The sequence below is a fragment of the Ziziphus jujuba genome, chromosome 2 (genome assembly GCF_031755915.1).
Source record: "Ziziphus jujuba cultivar Dongzao chromosome 2, ASM3175591v1".
Lineage (NCBI taxonomy): Eukaryota > Viridiplantae > Streptophyta > Magnoliopsida > Rosales > Rhamnaceae > Ziziphus > Ziziphus jujuba.
The window spans coordinates 7,410,590-7,430,316 of record NC_083380.1 but is presented as its reverse complement, the minus strand read 5'-3'; the positions used below and the strand labels follow the sequence as shown (position 1 = coordinate 7,430,316).

The window sequence follows — 19,727 nt, the reverse complement described above, 5'->3', positions numbered from 1 at the left end:
TCAGACACCACAAAAGGCCTTCAAAGGATTTTCAAACTGCAGCTTCAATGCGTCTTTGGAACTTTTGAAGGAGCGAATAAAAAAGTGAATATACTCATTGTGATCGAATGAGTTATAAAGCAATGGGTGTTCATCATCCACCATTTCTTCAGGCACTTGTATGACCCCATTGTTGAAATTAAACAGTGCCAGTGAGTGTCTTCCCTCGTTTCCTGATACGGTCACTCTTTGCTTGCAAGCTTTTATTCTGTCATTGCTCCATCCCTATTTATAAATTAACCAACTAATTAATAATTAATTCTGTCTAAAATAATTGACAAAATGATGCGACATTAAACTATTGACAAAAAACATGTTTCAAATGTTTCAAATAGATAATTGGTAAACATATTTATTAATCTAAATTTAAATAAGTAAACTCTTAAATGAGCTAGTGAATAAAAAAAAAAAAAACTAATTAAATATTATCATGTTTACTGTCATATCATTTAATAAATAAATGTTATAAATTTTGGTAAGTCTAGTATAACTATTATTTTATTAACTTGTTTTGATTTACACTTTCATTTGAAGGTTAACTCATCTATATTGTTATATTTATATTTTTCAACCAATAAAATAATGACACATCATTTGTATTATATTATATGGTAAACTTTTTGTTCTTTGTCTTTATAGTACTTTTATTGTCATATGTCATTTTGATAAATGTTTTTGGTAAACATTTCATGGTATCTGTAGTACTACTGTTTTATAATATAGGACTTGGACTATGATAAAATTTTTAAATCATGCATCAAGTTGATTTGATGAGGTGAACATTACTGACCTGCATCGCTTGGCACGCCATGAACACAAAGTGTGAAGGCTCAGGTTGAAGCGCGATCCAAGAGCCATCGTTTGCTTCTACCTCCAAACCACCAACATCAACCTGATGAACTATAGTTGCAAAGCTGAGGTCCTTATGGGGTTGAAGTCTTATATTCGTCACCTCAGGGTCTTCTTGAGGTATAAACGTGAGGAATCTAATAACGTGACTGTTAGAAGCAGCAAAAGAGGCATAGTGCTTCCCTGTTCCATAGCTTTCAAAAACCATTTCTAGTACCAAATCATTCAAATCTCCTAAAAACTTGGCATAAGAATTTAACAACTTCGCTACAAAAATAATTAAGTAATTTTATTATAATAAATTCAGATATAAACCTTTAAGTTGTGAACTATAAAATTATTTTCATGATCATGATTTAAAAAAAAAAAAAAAAAAGGTAACCATGCATATATATTACTTACCAGAAATTGTCCTTTCCATCAGGCCACATGAGATTCATGAACTTCTGAGTCTCTTCTACAAATCTTGCATTGTCAATTCCCATGCCTTCATAGAGTGGCATTTTTTGGAACTTATCAATTGCATAACCACGATTAGGTAGATCAACGGTGTTTCTTAATTTGATTTCTATGGGAAGCTCAAACATATCCTTGGTTTGGCTCAAGACTTTCGCGGAAAGTTGAGGTGAAAGTTGATCATATTTTGCTAGAAAACAACCATGTTCCTCTAATGCACACCTGACTTGGTTGCACATGGAAATCCATGAAGATGAACCAGGACTCAAGTCTTCCCTGGAGAAATCTATAACAGGAATTTGAGGGACCTGTGTTTGGGAACCCTTTTTTTATTTTTTTCTTTCACAAATTAACTTTCTCTACAGAAATTATATTGCTAAAGCAATGGATGTGCATACTTTGGAATATTAATTTATAGAGGCTTTCATTGCACATTTTTCCTATTTATTTTTGTTAACATATAGTTAATGATGCATTATGCAACAGAATCTGATGGAGACTCATGAACAAAGACTCGTGGCAATCGAGGGAATATTATATGATTTCTCCTACATAAGTTATTTTAACATTTATTACTAATTAAATAGAATTACAATTACTTTATCATAACTGTATATCTAATCTGCATATGCCATGACGCAAGAAACGAAGACTATTGACTTTTTTATTATTTAAGCTTATGTACAAGAAACGTTGGGATTAACTTATAAGAGAAATGTGATAAGAATGCAGACAAGCTCACACCAGATAAGCTGTCACTCACACAGCTCACACCAGATAAGCTGCCATTCACACAGCTCACACAAGATCTGTCATTAGCACAAAATCTGCCACCAGGAAAGGAAGGAAATATACAAGGACTCCAATTATCAGACAAGGAAAGAAGTAATGTTGAAGAACTAAAATAAGGAAAGGTTGCGTCTGAAAGGAAACAATCCCGAAGGACCTGTCGGTTTAACTTGCTGTGCAAGGAAATTTATATCGGTTTGGTTGACTTACTACACAAGGTTTTTAATCTGAATTTCATTTGTATATAGAAACCTCTTAAGGACACTCTTTAAATGCTCTTTATAACTTTCCTTTTTGAGTTGCTTATCTCTTCTATATAAGCACTATTGTACTCTTCCAAGAATGTACATATCAAATACAAAATCAATCAAAACTATTCCTTGATTTCTTCAAAATGGAAGTCAAATGGAGAATTCAAGTGGAAAAAAAAAAAGAATCCCCAAAAATCAGAATTTTATTATTTATATGGGGCTTTGTAGGTTTATTTAATATTCATACTAAAATTTCAAAACCTGACCAGCTTTCATATTGTTTATAACATTCCACTGAGCTTCGTTAAAAGTACTGTCCAAGTTAACTTTTCAATTACTAATATGCAATAGTGAGTCTCTATAACATGCCATCCCTAGACCAAAACTCTAAATTTTTATATATGTACTGGCTTTACCGTCTGTGTTTTAGTTCCTAGCAAGTGTAGTGATTAATATATATAATTTTTCTGGCAGCATGATAAAATATTCAGCAAGTTACTGAAATATGGAAACTAAAATCCTTGTATCTCTTAAGAATCACCTTCAAGTTGATTTTTAAGTTTTCAAGTAGAAGATGAAAGTAGCAAACTCAATCTTAACTTAGGTTTCCATGTATGTTGAGATACAATGTTTTTTGTTGTAGTAGGAGAAGCAAGACATCAAGTGTGATATGGCCAAGCTCTGTCAGCCTTATAAAGATCTTTCCTGATTAATGCGCTGCCTTATAAGTTGTCTTTTGTGAAGCAATTTTTGACATGAATGCAAAAAGGAATTCTATGAAATTATACATGAATTTTTGAAAAAATAGAACTTATGTTGATTCAAAAGCAAACAAAGTCCAGAAAACTCAAAATGAATCTACCATTAATTCAAATGAGCTATTGCAGTTATTACTTGATGGTTTTGAATTGAAACCTCACTAGCCCTTGCCCAAAAGTGGACTTGGGCAGAGGGGTCCTAGACACTCTGGAGCCCAGGTGGGTCAGATTGCTAGGTGGATGGAGCAATGAATGAATTGAATGGTGGCTCACACCCACAAGTTCCACATCCACATCGGTAGAGAACTTTGGAAATATTTCCAAGAACCTTGCAACTAAAGCAATATATTGCAGTATCCCAATTAAAATATTAGATCAAAATAGAGATGTTTCTATTGATAATTTTAATCATTCCGGTAAATAAAAGCAAAAAACAAATTACTGGCTTGGAAAACTACATTTGGTTCAGAATCTTACATGCAATATAGTGATTTTGATAATAAAATTTGAGATGTTAATTGTTCTATATATCTTTCAGGAGGTTATTATATGAGTTTGGTCCTTCCAAGAAGCAAAAGCAAAAAACAAATTACTGGCTTGGAAAACAACATTTGGTTCAGAATCTTACATGCATATATAGTGATTTTGACGCTAAATTTGAGATGTTAATTGCTCTATATATCTTTGAAGAGGTTATCATATAAGCCGTGATACCAAACTCAAATTGATGAATTGATCAAGTCTTTGGCTTAATCGAGGTAATATCCTTGAGCTGTCTCTTCAACTTTCAAGCACTAAACTAAACTGATTCATTTGCCAAAGACACAAAACAAATTAATTAATTTGTTGCACGTGCAAATTACAGAGCTGGCTTTGAGAGTAGCTAGATTATAAGTTGACAAATCTTAGGAAATTTAACAATTTAAGAGGTGATAAGAGGGCTGAAAGGATATTATTGACAGTTGACAGTATCATTGGCAACCGAGTTCAGTAACTCATTTGATAGAAATGTATTAGCAGGACCGGAAAGTAGTCACTACTCAATGAAACTCTTTCTCTCACTCTCTTTCTCTTTATATATATATATATATACACATACATGCATAGTTTTCCAGATTAATAAGACTAATTAGCGTTGTTTGAAATTCTATTGGATTTGATATATATTTCTGACGTTAATACAGATAAAAAATGCTCATATTTATTTCGATATGAACCACAAAATCGTTTTTCACTAGTATTTTTCTTTTTGATTTCTGTGGGAAGATCAACAATATCATTGGTTTAATTGGCTCAAAATTTACTTGGAAAGTTGAGGAGAAAGTTGATCATATTTTGCCACAAAACAACCATAATGCACTAACGCCTGCCAGGTTTGGTTGCACAGGGAAAGCTCAATCTGTATTTAGATAAATATATACAACATTTTTTGTTAAGATTTGCTGCAGTAAGAGAAACAGGGCATCGAATACTAAGCTATCAGCCTCCTAGAGGTCTTTCAATGATTAAACACTTCTTGATGGGCTGCAAAGGCAGAGTGCTTTTCAACATGAATGAAAAAAAAAGAAAATAAAAAAAAAGAACTTAAAATTAGACATGGAATTTTAAAGCAATGCCCAGTAAAACATTTCATTGGTGAAGAGCACAATGAACAATTAATGTTGCAGTATCCGATATTAAATAAATATTAGATCCAAATATAAAAATATGTTTCTATTGTTTTAATCCTTCTAGGAAAGCAAAACCAAAAACAAACTCGCAACATCAATTGGTTTCTTTATGACTGATACAGATTATTAATGGCTAAGGCTAACTACATTTGGTTCAGAATTTTACATATACAAGCAAATTCCTTAGGAATGATATATATAAATTGATTTCATAAGGAATGTTGGTATTCCACGTAAACTGTAGAGCTGGCTTCAAGGATTGATAAATTGATAAAATCTTGGGAAGTTGAGCAAATTAAAGGTGAAAGTCTAGGAATAAGAGGGCTGAAAAATTCATTATTGACAGTTGACACTATCATTGAGAACTGAGTTGAATAACTCAAATCAAAAGAAAACTAGCTGGAGTAGAAAATATGTAGTCATATCTTTAACAAGAAAGATTATTGGAATATAAATTTAAAACAATGATACATAGTCTTACACGGTAAATTTATTTATTTATATGGAAATTAAATCCAACAAATATTACGGGGTCTAGGAAAGAAGTTTTAATTTTAAAAACATGAATTTGACCGGATGAAATATTGACTATAAATATATATATATACTATTTAGTCTAAATTTATTAGACATAAAGTAAATTTATATTTGCAGTGGTCAGACACCACAAAAGGCCTTCAAAGGATTATCAAACTGCTTCTTGACAGGGTCATTGGAAGTCATGACAGAGCGAGTGAAAAATCGAACAAATTCAGGATGATCAAAAGGGTTATAGAGCAATGGATGTTCATCATCCACCATTTCTTCTGGTACTTGAATGACTCCATTATTGAAAGTGAACAGCCCCATTGAGTATCTATCTTTATCTCCTGATATGTTCACTCGATGCTTGCAAGCTTTTACTCTGTCATTGCTCCATACCTAATTGACCAGTTGGTAATTAATTACATCTCAAATTCAGTAACTAAATCCAACAAATATGTACATCTATGCTCACAAGAGTCTTGGACTATTATATAAGTCTCTACTTTTAAGTACTATTAGGTTGATGTAGGAGCCTTAATTACTAACCTGCATTCCCTCACAAGCCAAGAACACAAAGTGTGAAACGTCGGGTTCAATCGCAATCCACGTGCCATCGTTTGTTTCTACCTCCAAACCAGGATTATCAATTTGATGAACTATTGTTGCGAAGCTGAGGTCCTTATGAGCTGGAAGCCTTATACTTTTTGACTCGGTGTCTCGAAGTTTAAATTTGAGGAATCTAAGAACATGACTGATGGAAGCAGCAAAAGAGGCATAGTGCTTCCCTGCACCATAGCTTTGAAATACCATTTCTAGTACCAATTCATTCAAATCTCCTAATATCTTTGCATAAGAATTAACAACTTCACTGCAAAAACGTAATTAAGCAACTAATTAAAACAAAAAGTTTAATTAACTAGATGGTTCAAGATGATCATGATGAAAATGTAACCATTAATTACATACCAGAATTGGTCGTTTCCATGAGGCCACATGAGATTCGTGAACTTCTGTGTTTGTTCAACAAATCTTGCATTGTCGATGCCCATGCCCTCGCGGAGTGGTGGCATTTCATGTTTCCGAGTATAATAACCACGAAATGGTTCATCGCTAGTATTTTTCTTTTTGGTTTCCGTGGGAAGGTCAAACATATCTTTGGCTTGGCTCGAAAGTTTGGCGGAAAGTTGAGGAGAAAGTCGATCATATTTTGCCACAAAACAACCATAATCCTCCAACGCATACCGAATTTGGTTGCACATGGAAAGCCATGAAGATGAACCATTCTTGAAGTTTTCGCTAGAGAAATCTATAACCGGAATTTGAGGGATCTGTGTTTGGGAATCCATTTTTTTTTTTTTTTTTTAACTTGCTTATCTGTAGAAAGTATATTGCTAAAGTGATAGATGTGCTTCTGAATTTTATCTTCTTCTTTTTTTATTTATAGAGGTTTCCATGCACATTTTTCCTATTTATTTTTGTTAATATATAGTTAATTGATGGTGATGTAACAAAATGCTATGGAGATATTTAGCTATTTATTAAGTTATGATCAAAGTCTTCTAAGCAATTGATGGAAATTTAACATATAATTTAAAAAATAAGAAGTCAAAATGAAGGCTATTAACCGTTCAATGTGTTATGCGATACGTGTAAGAAACATTATATGTAATATACAATAGATAAGAAGAATGGAAGTCAAATGGAAAATCAAGTAAAAAACAAGAAAATCCATATAAGTGATGAAGACAAATTGTTGACCAAAAAAAAAGAAAAAAAGATAGGAAACAAATGGAATATTGGTTGATGCTTCCTTTTCATTAAACATTTTCATTTAAAATAGTATTATATATATGTATGGAAGGTTGGTTGGTTTTTGAACTTTGCATTTAATTTCACCAACCTGCTTTAATATCGTTTATAACATATACAATCGAGCTTCGATAAAATGCACTACCGAAGTCAACATTTGAAATTATTAATATACAACAGTGAGTCTATAATATAGCATTTTTCTATTATATATCCAACGCAAAACTAAAATTTTAATCAATTTAATATATAAATTAAAAATTAAACTAATAGTCAAAATGAAGGCTATTGACCAATTTTTTTTATTAATTTTATTCAAGCGCATATGTAAAAAGTAACATATAATGTTTTAACATTAATTTCCATTCTGAATTCATTGTATTATATGGGGAATTAATGGTTCGTTGATTGGTGCATTTCCTTTTCACTGAGCACATTTCAAGCACTAAATGGTTCTACTAGTATTATTTCTAAAATCCATCCGAGTCTTCCCTCGAAATTGTTGCGTCTAATTGGGTAATATATTTGTTTATGATTTTTACTTATCTATAGTTTGTTTAATTTAATTTTAATTAGTATCAATTAAAATTTATTAAACATCTTAATTAACTATAATTTAAATAAAAAAATAAATAATATTATCAAATTGATCACAATTTTAAATTTTTTTTAAAAATCTGTACAAATATAAATAAACAAAATAGAAACCAAAGAAAATAAAAGCTGCATGTGGGTCCCACCTCATTTTTAGTTGAGAATATGAACTGTTGGAAGGAAGTATTATAGATTTTTTACAATGTCAAGATAACGAAATGGATGATTTTTTTTTTTTTTTTGAAATTTTATTTTGGACAACTAGCTCTGTTTTGTTCCCAACCAACAAAGAAAATAGGACCCCACATAAAGAAAATAAAACCCACACATGGATCTCATTTTCTTCTTTTTTCCTTTTTTTTTTATAGAAAAAAAATATCTTTTGATTGTATCATAAATATCAGATTATAGTTCTACGCCACACTGTATTATAGCATGAGATCATCTAAAATATTAACAGGACTTGTTAAAACTCGAACCTTAATTTTTGAACTCATAGATATAAAAGTTGAGAAATTTATTTCTGTTAATCTACTTTATCTACCACCTTCAGTAGTATGGATCTCATTTTCCTCGTGAGTTGGGAATTCCACGCTTCTATTAAGTATAGTACAATATGTTTGACACGTCAAGACATTGAATGATTGAGTGTCTCTTATATGCAGCCTCAACACAAATTCTACTTTTGAAAAATACATATTCTAGGTGGAGTAGACAAATCTTGGCAAATTGAGCGAGTGAATGGTGGGGTAATATCTTCCGAAAATGTTTTTCTGACCTGGATATACAGAAACTAATGCCAGTGGTAGCCCCAAAATTTGTTGTCAAAGTGGATAATCATTGAAAAAAAAAATCGAATGTTAAAACTATTTTTTAATGTGTATTTGAAGAAATAGTGTAACCAATTAGTTCTCAGTGAAAAAATGAAAAAGGAAAAATCTTACCAATTAGGAATGTTTAATTAAAACAAATTTTTTCTTTGAAAAAAAAAATGATGTAAAGGGATTGAGAGACAAACAATATATGAAAGATTCATATCGTTTATGAAAGAATTACGTCCAAACATGCATGAATTATAAGATTTTTTTGTATCTGTGTGTTTTCTGTTGTTGGACCAAATGAAGCAAGTTTGACGTACCTAATTTTGCCGAAAGTCAATTACTAGGAGTGGATGCCTAATGTTGAATTTGATAGGGAAAAAAAAATTACCTAATGTATAATTTTTTTTTTCTTTTTTTTTGATGAAAGGAAATATTATTGCCAAAAGGAACACGAAAACCTCCAAAAGAGGATTAAAACAAGCCTAAACAGGAGCTAAATATGTCTGAAAACAAAATATCTGAGACCTCCCTTGGGAGATATTCACAGCAAAAGCTCTCCAAATTAAAAAACAATCTGTCATTTAAAGCTAATTTAGATAAACAGTCAGCCAACCTATTAGATTCCTTAAAGTTCCAGCATAACAACCAGTTGAATTTAGCAAATAAGGAGCGAAGGAAGATGAAATCATATCTGGTATCCCATCCAAAAGGGTCTTCCAAAACTATGATGTTCTCTATCACTGAGGCCGAGTCAGACGACCACTTCATCTTATTCCAATTCCAATTACCTAATGTATAATTGGTACGTACTCTTCGAGTCAAACGCATATCTAATAAGAAACATATATTCAACATTAATTTCCATTCTGAATCGATTGTAGTGTGTGTGGGGATTTAATGGTTCCTTGGTTGTTGTATTTCCTTTTCACTGAGCATAATTCAAGCAATAAATGATTTTACTATTATTTTTAAAATCCATCCCACTCTTCATTCGAAATTGTTTGACTAGATGTCTTTTTGGCTAATGTGTTTATTTTTTATATTTTTATTTATCTATTTAGTTGTATGTAGTTTTATTAATTTAATTGTTAGTGAGTATTTATTAAAGTTTGTTAAATATTTTAACTAATTACGATTTAAATGAAAGAAAAAAAATCAAACTGATCACCATTTTTATTTTTTTATAATTTTTTAAAATGCTCAACAATCTTTAACTGTTATTAATTAATATTAATAAATATTTGCACACTTTAAATATATTAATAAATACAGATAACCTTGATACTTGCACACTTTAAATAAAAAAAAAGAAAGAAGAAGTTGTAATTTAACGTGCAATTAAAAATTAAATAGTCAAGATGAGTAGACCCAGCTTTTTTTTTTTTAATTAATTTTCTTTTTAACTTAACTTTTGAATTTACTAATATACAATAATAGCTAGTCTCTGAGACCGATGTGAGACTTACGTACGGTAAGTCCATCCACAATCTAAACCTCCGAATATGGGTGGTTATATCTATAAGACAAGGTTTTAATTCCAAATATAATAATTAATTTATCTTGCAGACTTCCCAACGTTGTATTACTACTACATATTAATTTTTAGCCAAAAAAAAAAAAAAACTAATATATATTAATCAAGTCAAGGATTTCACCAAAAAGTGAAAAATTAAGGAGTAAATTTCTTGTTCTCGCTGCTGGCGTTATACTCCCAAGTCCCAACTTACAAAGAAAGTAGGACCATACAAAGAAAACAAAACCCACATATGGATCCCATATATATACATCGTGAGTTGGGAATACCATACCTCTCCGAGCATTGTAGAATATGTTTTACAAGTCTAGACATTGAATGATTGAGCCTCTCTTATATGCAACCTCAACACAAATCCTATCTTTGAAAAAATATATATTCAAGGTGAGTAGACAAATCTTGGGAAATTGAACGAGTTAATGGTCAGGAAAGATGTTGCAAAAATGTTTTTCTGACCTTGGTATGGAGAAACTAATGCCAGTGGTGAGCCCAAAATTATTATTTTTTTTTCCAGGGGACATCATTACACAATTAAACATTAAATTGTTTTTTAATGTGTGTTTTGAAGAAATAATAATATAGATAAAAATGCGAGTCTAACCAATTAGTTCTCAGTTGACGAGAAAAAAAAAAAAAAAGTAGAAAAGTCTAACCAATTAGGATGTTTACTAAAACAAATTTTTTTCTTTGAAAAAAAAAATATATATCCATATATATATATATGATGTAAAGGGATTGAAGGTAAACGAAATCTTTTTTGAACATTAACCTCTAATAATCATGAAAGAAATGTCTTATTTAAAAGTATCTCACCATGAATCTTCCAAATTTAACATATATTTTAAATAATAAAATTAATCACAAAAATAAATGAAAAACAATAAAAGAAATTGGTCATTGAAATCAAAAGTTTACATAAATTTCTATGTAGAATAAATCAAAAGTAATAAATATTATTTTGAAATATATATTTTTTAATTTATATATTTATTTTTGTGTAGTGTGTTTGATTATGCAATTTGGCAAATTCATTATATAATGATTGGAATAAACTAACAAAAAAACAAAAGTGTAAGTATGACAAATTAAATGCAAAATTTAAGTTATCACATTAACCCTTAAACAAATAAGATATTTAAATGGTTATGACAAATGCTAAAAATTATAATTTTACCTCTCATAAGTTTTAATTACCCTTTACCTTCTATAAGTTTTAATTTTTTAAATCCGTTTAAATATATAAGTTTTAATTACCCTTTTGTAAGATATTCCAAGCACAATTTCTCCAAAAGAGGGAATATCTTTGGAATATGAAGATCAGTCCGATTACTATTTGACCTGAATTTCACCAAGTACCCCATATGGTTGCAGTTGCATAAGAGTCCTCAACCACGGGAAACCATCTTGTTCCTCCTCATCAAAATGGGGAAATAAATTCTTCAAATTATACAGCTTATATAATTCCAAAACTTCACATTTCTTCACTAATGGATAAATCCCACTCTGTTTTATAGCATCGGGCCTAACATCTTCAAAGTGAAAGGAAAGTTTCTTGGAACAAACTCCACTTTTGGTATCCGAACATTTAAAACTTTCAAATATCGAGGAATTAGCTTACCAAGACTTGTGGAGGTTTTCTCTTCATTTCCCTCCAGAGAATTCTAACCGTTGAAGCAGAAAATCTTTAACTCTTCCAATGTGGTTAAACTTGAGAGTACACTGCGTGGAATTCTCTCAAGCCCGATACGTTCTTTCATATCCAACACCTTTAGATGTTTACCTATTTCCACTGGCAACTCTTTGATCCAAAAACCAATCAAGCTGAGGATTTCTAGCATCACCAATCCTCCAATTCTTGGAATATCTCCTAAAACACAATACTCCAAATGCAAGGTCTGAAGGTTTTGTAGGATTTGAAATGATGCTGGAAGTGATAAGACAAATTTGATTCTCTTGGATTTGATATATATTTCTGACATAAATACAGATAAAAAATGCTCATATTTATTTCTACACGAACCACAAAATCATTTATCACTAGTATATTTCTTTTTTGATTTCTGTTGGAAGATCAGCAGTATCATTGGTTTAATTGGCTCAAAATTCCTTGGAAAGTTGAGGAGAAAGTTGATTATATTTTGCCACAAAACAACCATAATGCAGTAATGCATGCCAGGTTTGGTTGCACAGGGATTGCTCAATCTGGTATGCAATCGTTTTTGTTAATAACATTTGCTGCACTAAGAGAAACAGGGCATCAAGTATAAGCTATCAGCCTCCTAGAGGTCTTTCAATGAGTAAACACTTCTTGATGGGCTGCAAAGGGAGAGTGCTTTTCAACATGAATGAAAATATAAAAATTAAAATTAAAAAACCGCTTAAAATTAGACATGGAATTTTAAAGCAATACCCAGTGAAACATTTTATTGGTGCAAAGCACAATGAACAATTAACGTTGCAATATCCGATATTGAATAAATATTGATGTTGCAGTATCCGATTGAAACTTCGGGTTCAATCGCAATCCAGGTGCCATCGTTTTCTTCTACCTCCAAAGCAGGATTATGAATTTGATGAACTATAGTCGCAAGGCTGATGTCCTTATGAGCTGAAAGCCTTATACTTTTCGAGGAATTTGAGGTTTAAATTTGAGGAATCTAAGAACATGACTGTTGGAAGCAGCAAAGGAAGCATAGTGCTTCCCTTCACCCTAGCTTTGAAACACAATTTCTTGTACCAATTCATTCAAATCTCCTAATAACTTTGCATAAGAATTAACAACTTCATAGAATTGGTCCTTTCCACGAGGCCACATGAGATTCATGAACTTGTGAGTTTGTTCAAGAAATCTTGCATTGTCAATGCCCATGCCTTCTAGGAGTGGTGGCATTTCAGATTTTCGAGTATAATGTGTTAGAGAAAAATATAAATATGATGAAAGCCCACCTTTCATCAGCTTAAGCTTTTGGAATAAGTGGTATTTCAACATGATATCAGAGCCAGAGATCCAAGAGGTTCCGAGTTCAAAACTGGAATAAGTGGTATTTCAACATGACATCAGAGTCAGAGATCCAAGAGGTTCCGAGTTCAAAACTCAAGAACTCCCAAAAAAAAAAAAACAAATGTAAGGACTCAGAGAAGTCTAAAAGAGACAGGCTTACATTTGAGGGAGAGTATTAGAGAAAAATATAAATATAATGAAAGCTCATATTCCATCAGCTTAAACTTTTAGAATAAGTGATATTTCAACATAATGACCACAAAAAAGATTCGTCACTAGTATTTTTCTTTTTGGTTTCTATGGGAAACTCAAACATATCTTTGGCTTGGCTCAAAAGTTTGGTGGAAAGTCAGGGAGAAAGTTGATCATATTTTGGCACAAAACAACCGTAATCCTCCAATGCATATCGAATTTGGTTGCACATGGCAGCCAGTCTTGGAAGTCTTCCCTAGAGAAATCTATAACCGGAATTTGAGGGGTCTGTGTTTGGGAATCCATTTGTTTTTTCCGCCTCAAATTAACTTTCTTATCTGTAGAAAGTATATTGCTAAAGGGATGGATGTGCTTTGCAATATTATGATGCTATTTATAGAGGTTTCAATGTACATTTTTCCTATTTATTTTTGTTAATTTATAGTTAAGTGATGGTGATGTAACAAGATGCTATGGAGATATTTTGCTATTTATTATGTTATGATCAAAGACTTCTAAGCAATTGATCAGTGGATATATACAAATATATATATATATATATATTATATGATATCTTCTAAGTGATTTAAAAACCTAGTGATAATATAGCTTGATCTGATAATTGCTTTAACATAATTTTATTTGTAACCTGCATAAGCCATGATGCGATTGCTTATCACTCTTTATATTAGGATATTATATATCCAATGAAAAAAGAAAAAAAAAAGGAAGCAGTAATTTAACATATAAATTAAAAATTAAGTTGTCAAAAATGAAGGTTACTAACTGTGATTTATTATTTAAGCTTATATGCACAAGAAATATTGGGATTGGCAAATAAGAGAAAAGGAAGTCAAATGGAGAATCTAGGTATATATATATATATCTAAAAATTCCCAGAAGAGAGATGGAAATTTAACATCTAATCTAAAAAATAAGTAGTCAAAATGAAGGCTAGCTATTGACCGTTTAGTTTGCTGTGCTATATTTACGAGAAACAATATATGTAATTGTTAATAGATAAGAAAAATGGAAGTCAACTGGAAATTCAACCAAGAAAAATCCCAGATCAGTGATGGATACAAATTGTTGACCAAAAAAAAAAAGGAGAGAGAAGGAAACAAATGGAACATTGATTTATGTTTCCTTTGCATTAAACATTTTCATTCAAAATTGTATTATACGCATATGGAGGGTTAGTTGGTTTTTTTTCCTGTGCATTTAAATTCACAAACCTGCTTTAATATCATTTATAACATACACAATCGAGCTTCGACAAAACGTACCTAAGTTAACATTTGAAATTACTAATATACAATGTCAGGACCCGTCCAAAATTCTTCACCGGAACCCTAGACAAGCCCTGATCGCAGGAAAACCCTACCGGACCCTCCAATGGAAAATCCGGCAGAACCTCCCTTAAGGGTTGAATTTATCACAAATTTCCTGCACTGAAAACACACTTCTATATTCATCCTCTTATTCCTCCCGTGTTACTACAATATGATTCCACAAATTTGCAGCACTCCAAATGAATAACAGTAAATCAATGCATAATTAATAACTAAATGTCCAATACAGTATACAGAGCATTATACAAATAAATATGGAATTAATATAATGACAGATAAAGAAGTAATACAAGATGGAGAGGAAAAAGGGAAGAAAATGCTTCTCGGACTTTCGGCAATGAGCTGAAACGTCGGGCTCATCCCAGACGATCAACGTCTCCCAACCTGAACCTAGGGGAACGGAATTTAAAAATATAAGATGCTAATCATCTCAGTGAGTGACCCTATCTACTGTACACTTTTAATATTAATAATATAACAAATAAAGGAATTTAATTAATACCAACAATTAAATAAATAATAAATATTTGAAAGTAATAATTTCTCTCATTCACTCTGTTGGAAATGTTCCCTTTTTAAAACATTTTCACAAAACTTGTTATTTGTATTTCCCGAAAACCAATGGATCAATTAATTTAATAAACAATAGGTAAATACCCCAAATATAAATAAAATGTAATAAAATATAATAAATAATTTTTTGAACACTTTGGGGTTTGAAATTTTTATCCGAAAATTTATACTTGACGCACCATACCATATACCAGTGATGCCCTCCGATACCCAGCATCCCGAGCACCGACTGGCGGGAAGATTAAAGAGAGAAACTTGCATACGACGCTTCGGCGTCCTGACAGCGTCGCTGCTGAAACTGTCATCCCGGCCACGGAGGGGGGCGGCTATGGCCAATATCAAACTTGCCTGCCTTCGGTCCAATGGCAACTCACGGGAGACATAATAACTTGCGCGCTAATCCACATATACAACCAGAACACCAATACTGTATGAGTGCGTCTAAAATAATTATTAAATTTTTTATTACCGTACCGATTTTCCAAAATCACCGTGGGAAATATACCAGTTTTCAAATTCACCATCTCACATTTTCTTTTAACATTTCCGGTACGAAACCATCGATAACGATATAAAAATAATTTTTCTCGTAACACGAGGTTCCACAAATAATATTCTACGGCATAATTATAAAATGTAAACCACCAATTAAACCAATTATGCCCAAAAATAATATTAAAATCCAAATACAATTAATTAATGAAAATACTTTGCTCATGTGTAATAAATACAATTAAATCACAATAAAATAATAATCGAAAAATTCTTAGTAACCCAAAATTCCGTTTAGCATCAATGGGTAAATATATATATTAAATAATATTTTTATTCCCGATTATATTCAAATTCCACCACATGAGCATAAATTCCAGATATCAATTTAATACCACATAAATATAATTAATTACCCCAAAATATTTTTAAAGGTGGGTCACTTACCTGAAACATGCAATTAACCTAAGATCCTCCATGGGATCAATTCCACGACGCACACGTGCTCCTAGAACAATAATTCACACACAGTCAAATAAATTAATATTTTATTCGGGTAAATAATACCCCGTACCTAGGGGGTTAAACACAAACGTTAACCAAAATTGACGAGTAATATACTGAATCGAAGCTTGAGTGACGAGGATTACGAATCCGGTCATACTTCCCGGAGATCGGACCCGAGGTGGCCTGAATCTCGCCGGAAAGCTTTCAGCCTTTAAAGCCTTGATGCTCCCAAACCGTCACGAATCGGAGGAAAAGGATCCTGGATCTGAGTTCAGGGGGTCGGAATTAGTAGGGAGGGACCGGCGGTGCAACTGGGTACTTGCCGGAATAGTGATTTCCGGGCGAGTTGCCGCAATCACCGGCAACCGTCGCCTCCGGCGGCACGTCCGGTGGTCGATGGCTGAGATTTTTGGGGGTTTTGTAGATCGAGGGGAGAGGGTTCCAACGGGACCGGCAGTGAGGCAAACGGAGGCCGGACGGCGAAGAGATCTGGGTTTGAAGGTGGCGGCGCCGCCGTCGGAAAAAGCCCCGATCCGGGCGCATCGCCCGTCGGTTGGCCGTGAAATTTTGGGGTTTGGCCGGGAATGGGGAGGCGCTCCTGCCTGGCCTGCGCGTGTGACAAAATTCGGGTGGAAAAGTTGACAACTCCGGCAGCCGGTGGTCTTTCTCTCTCCCTCTCTCTCTCCTCTCTCTCTTTCTCTCTCCTCCCCTGCCATTTTGCCAAAATAAAAGCCATCGTGGGTGACACTGTTCACCCACGTGGACCTCTCAGATGTCGACACGTAGTGTTTCACTGTTCACCGATTCAAAAATATTAAAATATTACGGTATTCGGAAAACTTCACACGTCTATAACTTTTTAACCCGATGTCCAATTTAAGCGTGCCGCTAGCTTATGAACTTGTATCGACGAGAAATTTACAACCATATAAAAGTCAAAACAAAATTCTACAATGATAAAAAGTCAACTCCCGGCACCTTTTGAACAGTTTGAATCTCAACTTGTTTTGCCCATAACTTTCAAACCGTAGCTCCGTTTTTGATGTGCTACTAGTCTATGAATTCGTGCCAATGTGTACTTCATAACGGTACCTTAGTCAACCTAAAATTCTATCCGAGTCAAAAAGTCAACCTTTAACCCCTTGGTCAACTGTTAAAGTCAAAGTCAACAGTTAACGGTCAACCACGGTCAACGTGCAAGAATTCCGATGTGGTTTGGAACGGGGTGTTACATACAATAGTGAATCTATAATATTTAGCATTTTTTATTAAATATACAATGGAAAACTAAAATTTTAATTAATTTAATATATAAAATAACAATTAAATTAATAGTCAAAATGAAAGCTATTGATTTTTTTTATTAATTTTATTCAAGCTCATATGTCAAAAGAAACATAATATTTTAACATTAATTTCTATTCTGAATCCATTGTAGGATAAGGGGAATTAATGATTCCTTGGTTAGTGTATTTCCTTTTCATTGAGCATATTTCAAGCAATAAATGGTTTTACTATTATTTTTAAAATCTATGCGGGTCTTCGCTCGAAATTGTTGCCTAGATGTCGTTTGGGTAATGTGTTTGTTTTTTATTTTTATTTATCTGTTTTGTTTTATGTAATTTGCTTAATTTAAATTTTAATTGATATCAATTAAAATTTATTAAATATTTTAGTTAATTACAATTTAAACTGAAAAATAAACAAAAATATTAAATTGATCACAATTTTAATTTGTTTTTTCAAATTTATAATTTGTTAAAATGCTATAAATTTTCACTGTTATTTTTTATTTTTATTTTTTTAAAAATTATAAATTATTCCAAATTTCATTTTTATAATTCGAATCTATATTTTTATGATATAAATAAAGATAATCAACTATTGAAATTATCTTCTTTATCAATTTTTACTGCTATTAATTAATATTAACAAATAATCGAAATGAGCAAAATAAAACCCACACGAAGGAAATAAAACTCGCATGTGGGTCCCATACGGTTGGAAGTGTGATAGATTTTTTACGAATGGTTTTATTTTATTTTTTCTTGGACAACTTGAAATTGTATTCCGTTAAGAAGAAGAAATGGGCACCTCATCAGCAAGGATACAAGAATAAACGAACGAGTTGGACTCAGGCCCTGTAAAAGTCCAAAGCAAACCTAGACAGAGGGTCTGCAGCCCAATTAGCTGAACTAGGCACATAACTAATTCTACAGCAAGGAAAAAAAAAATAATAATAAAAAAAATATATATTTAAGGATTTTAATATCTTGAATGATAGCACCAATACTCCATTCACAAGACAGCAATTCAAAGCTAGCTTAGAATTATCAGTTTACAATAAAATATTAGAATAGGCTAGACGTTGTGCGAGCAGAAGATGGTGAGAAAATAAAGCCACACCTCACCATGTGAAATTTTTTTTTTTTTCAATTTTTATAATTTTATTTTTGTATTTTGCTTTTGTTTATTTCTTTTTTTTTTTGTTATTATTTTTTTAACTTAACTTTTGAATTTACTAATATACAATAACAGTGAGTGTCTGTGACTGAGACTTACGTACGGCAAGCCCCACCACAATCCAAAACTCCGATCGGTGGTTAATTCAATAATAGTATTTAATTCCAAATGTAGTAATTAATTTGTCTTACAGAATTGCACTATGACGAAATGTTATATTTAATATTCGAACTTTTCCCAACACTATAACTATTAGAAATTATTCAGTAGTATAGGTTTATTTTATTACGTTCCAATTATATTATATCAATTTATCAAACATAACATGTTATTTATGTTATTTTTTGAAATTAATATAATTAAATTTTAAATTGATAATTTATTTATCATTAAATAAACTTCCTTATTTAACCCATTTATTAATATATTTAATTTCCTTTTAAAAAATAATTATGTTATTACTTTATTATATGCAAAAAATAATGTCATTTAGTTTATTTAAAGTAAGTATATATATATATATATATATACACACATATTTTTGAGCTTAATTTGATAAAATGAAAGGGATTTTTTTTTCATTTTTGAAAATGAAAGAAAGACTTTTTTATACTTTTTTTTTTTTTTGGTTGCTACTATTTTATAAGATATATATATATATATATATATACAAACCAATTTTCCCAAAATGCTTAATAAAGCAATAATATATATATATATATAATAACACTTGTATTTGAATTTTTTTTTTTAGATTGTTTGAGAAATAAAATAAATAAGATAATTCTTTTCAAAAAAACTAAATATATTACTAGAGGAACTGATTTCTTTTAGATGAAATATTAAAAGAATTTGATTTGTTAACTAATAATTTTCCAATTTAGAATTTAATTATATTGAAAGTCATTAAATAATATAAACAATGAATCATATTTAATAAATTAATATAATATAATTAGATGAATTCACTCTTGGCATAATAAATCTATCCTATTAAATAATTTTTTGCAAATTACTATATATATATTAATTTTATTAAAAAAATAAAAAAA

At 31.4% G+C, this 19,727-nt stretch overlaps 2 protein-coding genes across 2 annotated transcripts; both read right to left on the bottom strand.

The window, feature by feature from the left end:
- Nucleotides 1–1,583, bottom strand: LOC132800701 (2-oxoglutarate-dependent dioxygenase AOP2-like). The gene is made up of 3 exons (XM_060814929.1): nucleotides 1,291–1,583; nucleotides 830–1,082; nucleotides 1–264 (listed from the first exon to the last, which is right to left on the bottom strand). The coding sequence occupies exons 1-3, from the start codon at nucleotides 1,581–1,583 to the stop codon at nucleotides 1–3; spliced, it is 810 nt and encodes a 269-aa protein (XP_060670912.1).
- A 3,886-nt stretch (nucleotides 1,584–5,469) lies between these two features.
- Nucleotides 5,470–6,683, bottom strand: LOC107417464 (deoxypodophyllotoxin synthase). Its single transcript, XM_016026072.3, has 3 exons — nucleotides 6,304–6,683; nucleotides 5,884–6,205; nucleotides 5,470–5,733 (listed from the first exon to the last, which is right to left on the bottom strand). The coding sequence occupies exons 1-3, from the start codon at nucleotides 6,681–6,683 to the stop codon at nucleotides 5,470–5,472; spliced, it is 966 nt and encodes a 321-aa protein (XP_015881558.2).
- Nucleotides 6,684–19,727: the final 13,044 nt, after the last annotated feature.

Coding starts and splice junctions, on each gene's coding strand:
- LOC132800701 (XM_060814929.1), bottom strand. CDS start 1,583: ATGTGCAACCAAGTCAGGTGTGCATTAGAGGAACATGGTTGTTTTCTA. Junction 1,083..1,290: donor GATGGAAAGGACAATTTCTG/GTAAGTAATATA, acceptor GGTTTTTGAAAG/CTATGGAACAGGGAAGCACT. Junction 265..829: donor TGGCGTGCCAAGCGATGCAG/GTCAGTAATGTT, acceptor ATTTATAAATAG/GGATGGAGCAATGACAGAAT.
- LOC107417464 (XM_016026072.3), bottom strand. CDS start 6,683: ATGGATTCCCAAACACAGATCCCTCAAATTCCGGTTATAGATTTCTCT. Junction 6,206..6,303: donor CATGGAAACGACCAATTCTG/GTATGTAATTAA, acceptor ACGTTTTTGCAG/TGAAGTTGTTAATTCTTATG. Junction 5,734..5,883: donor TGGCTTGTGAGGGAATGCAG/GTTAGTAATTAA, acceptor CTGGTCAATTAG/GTATGGAGCAATGACAGAGT.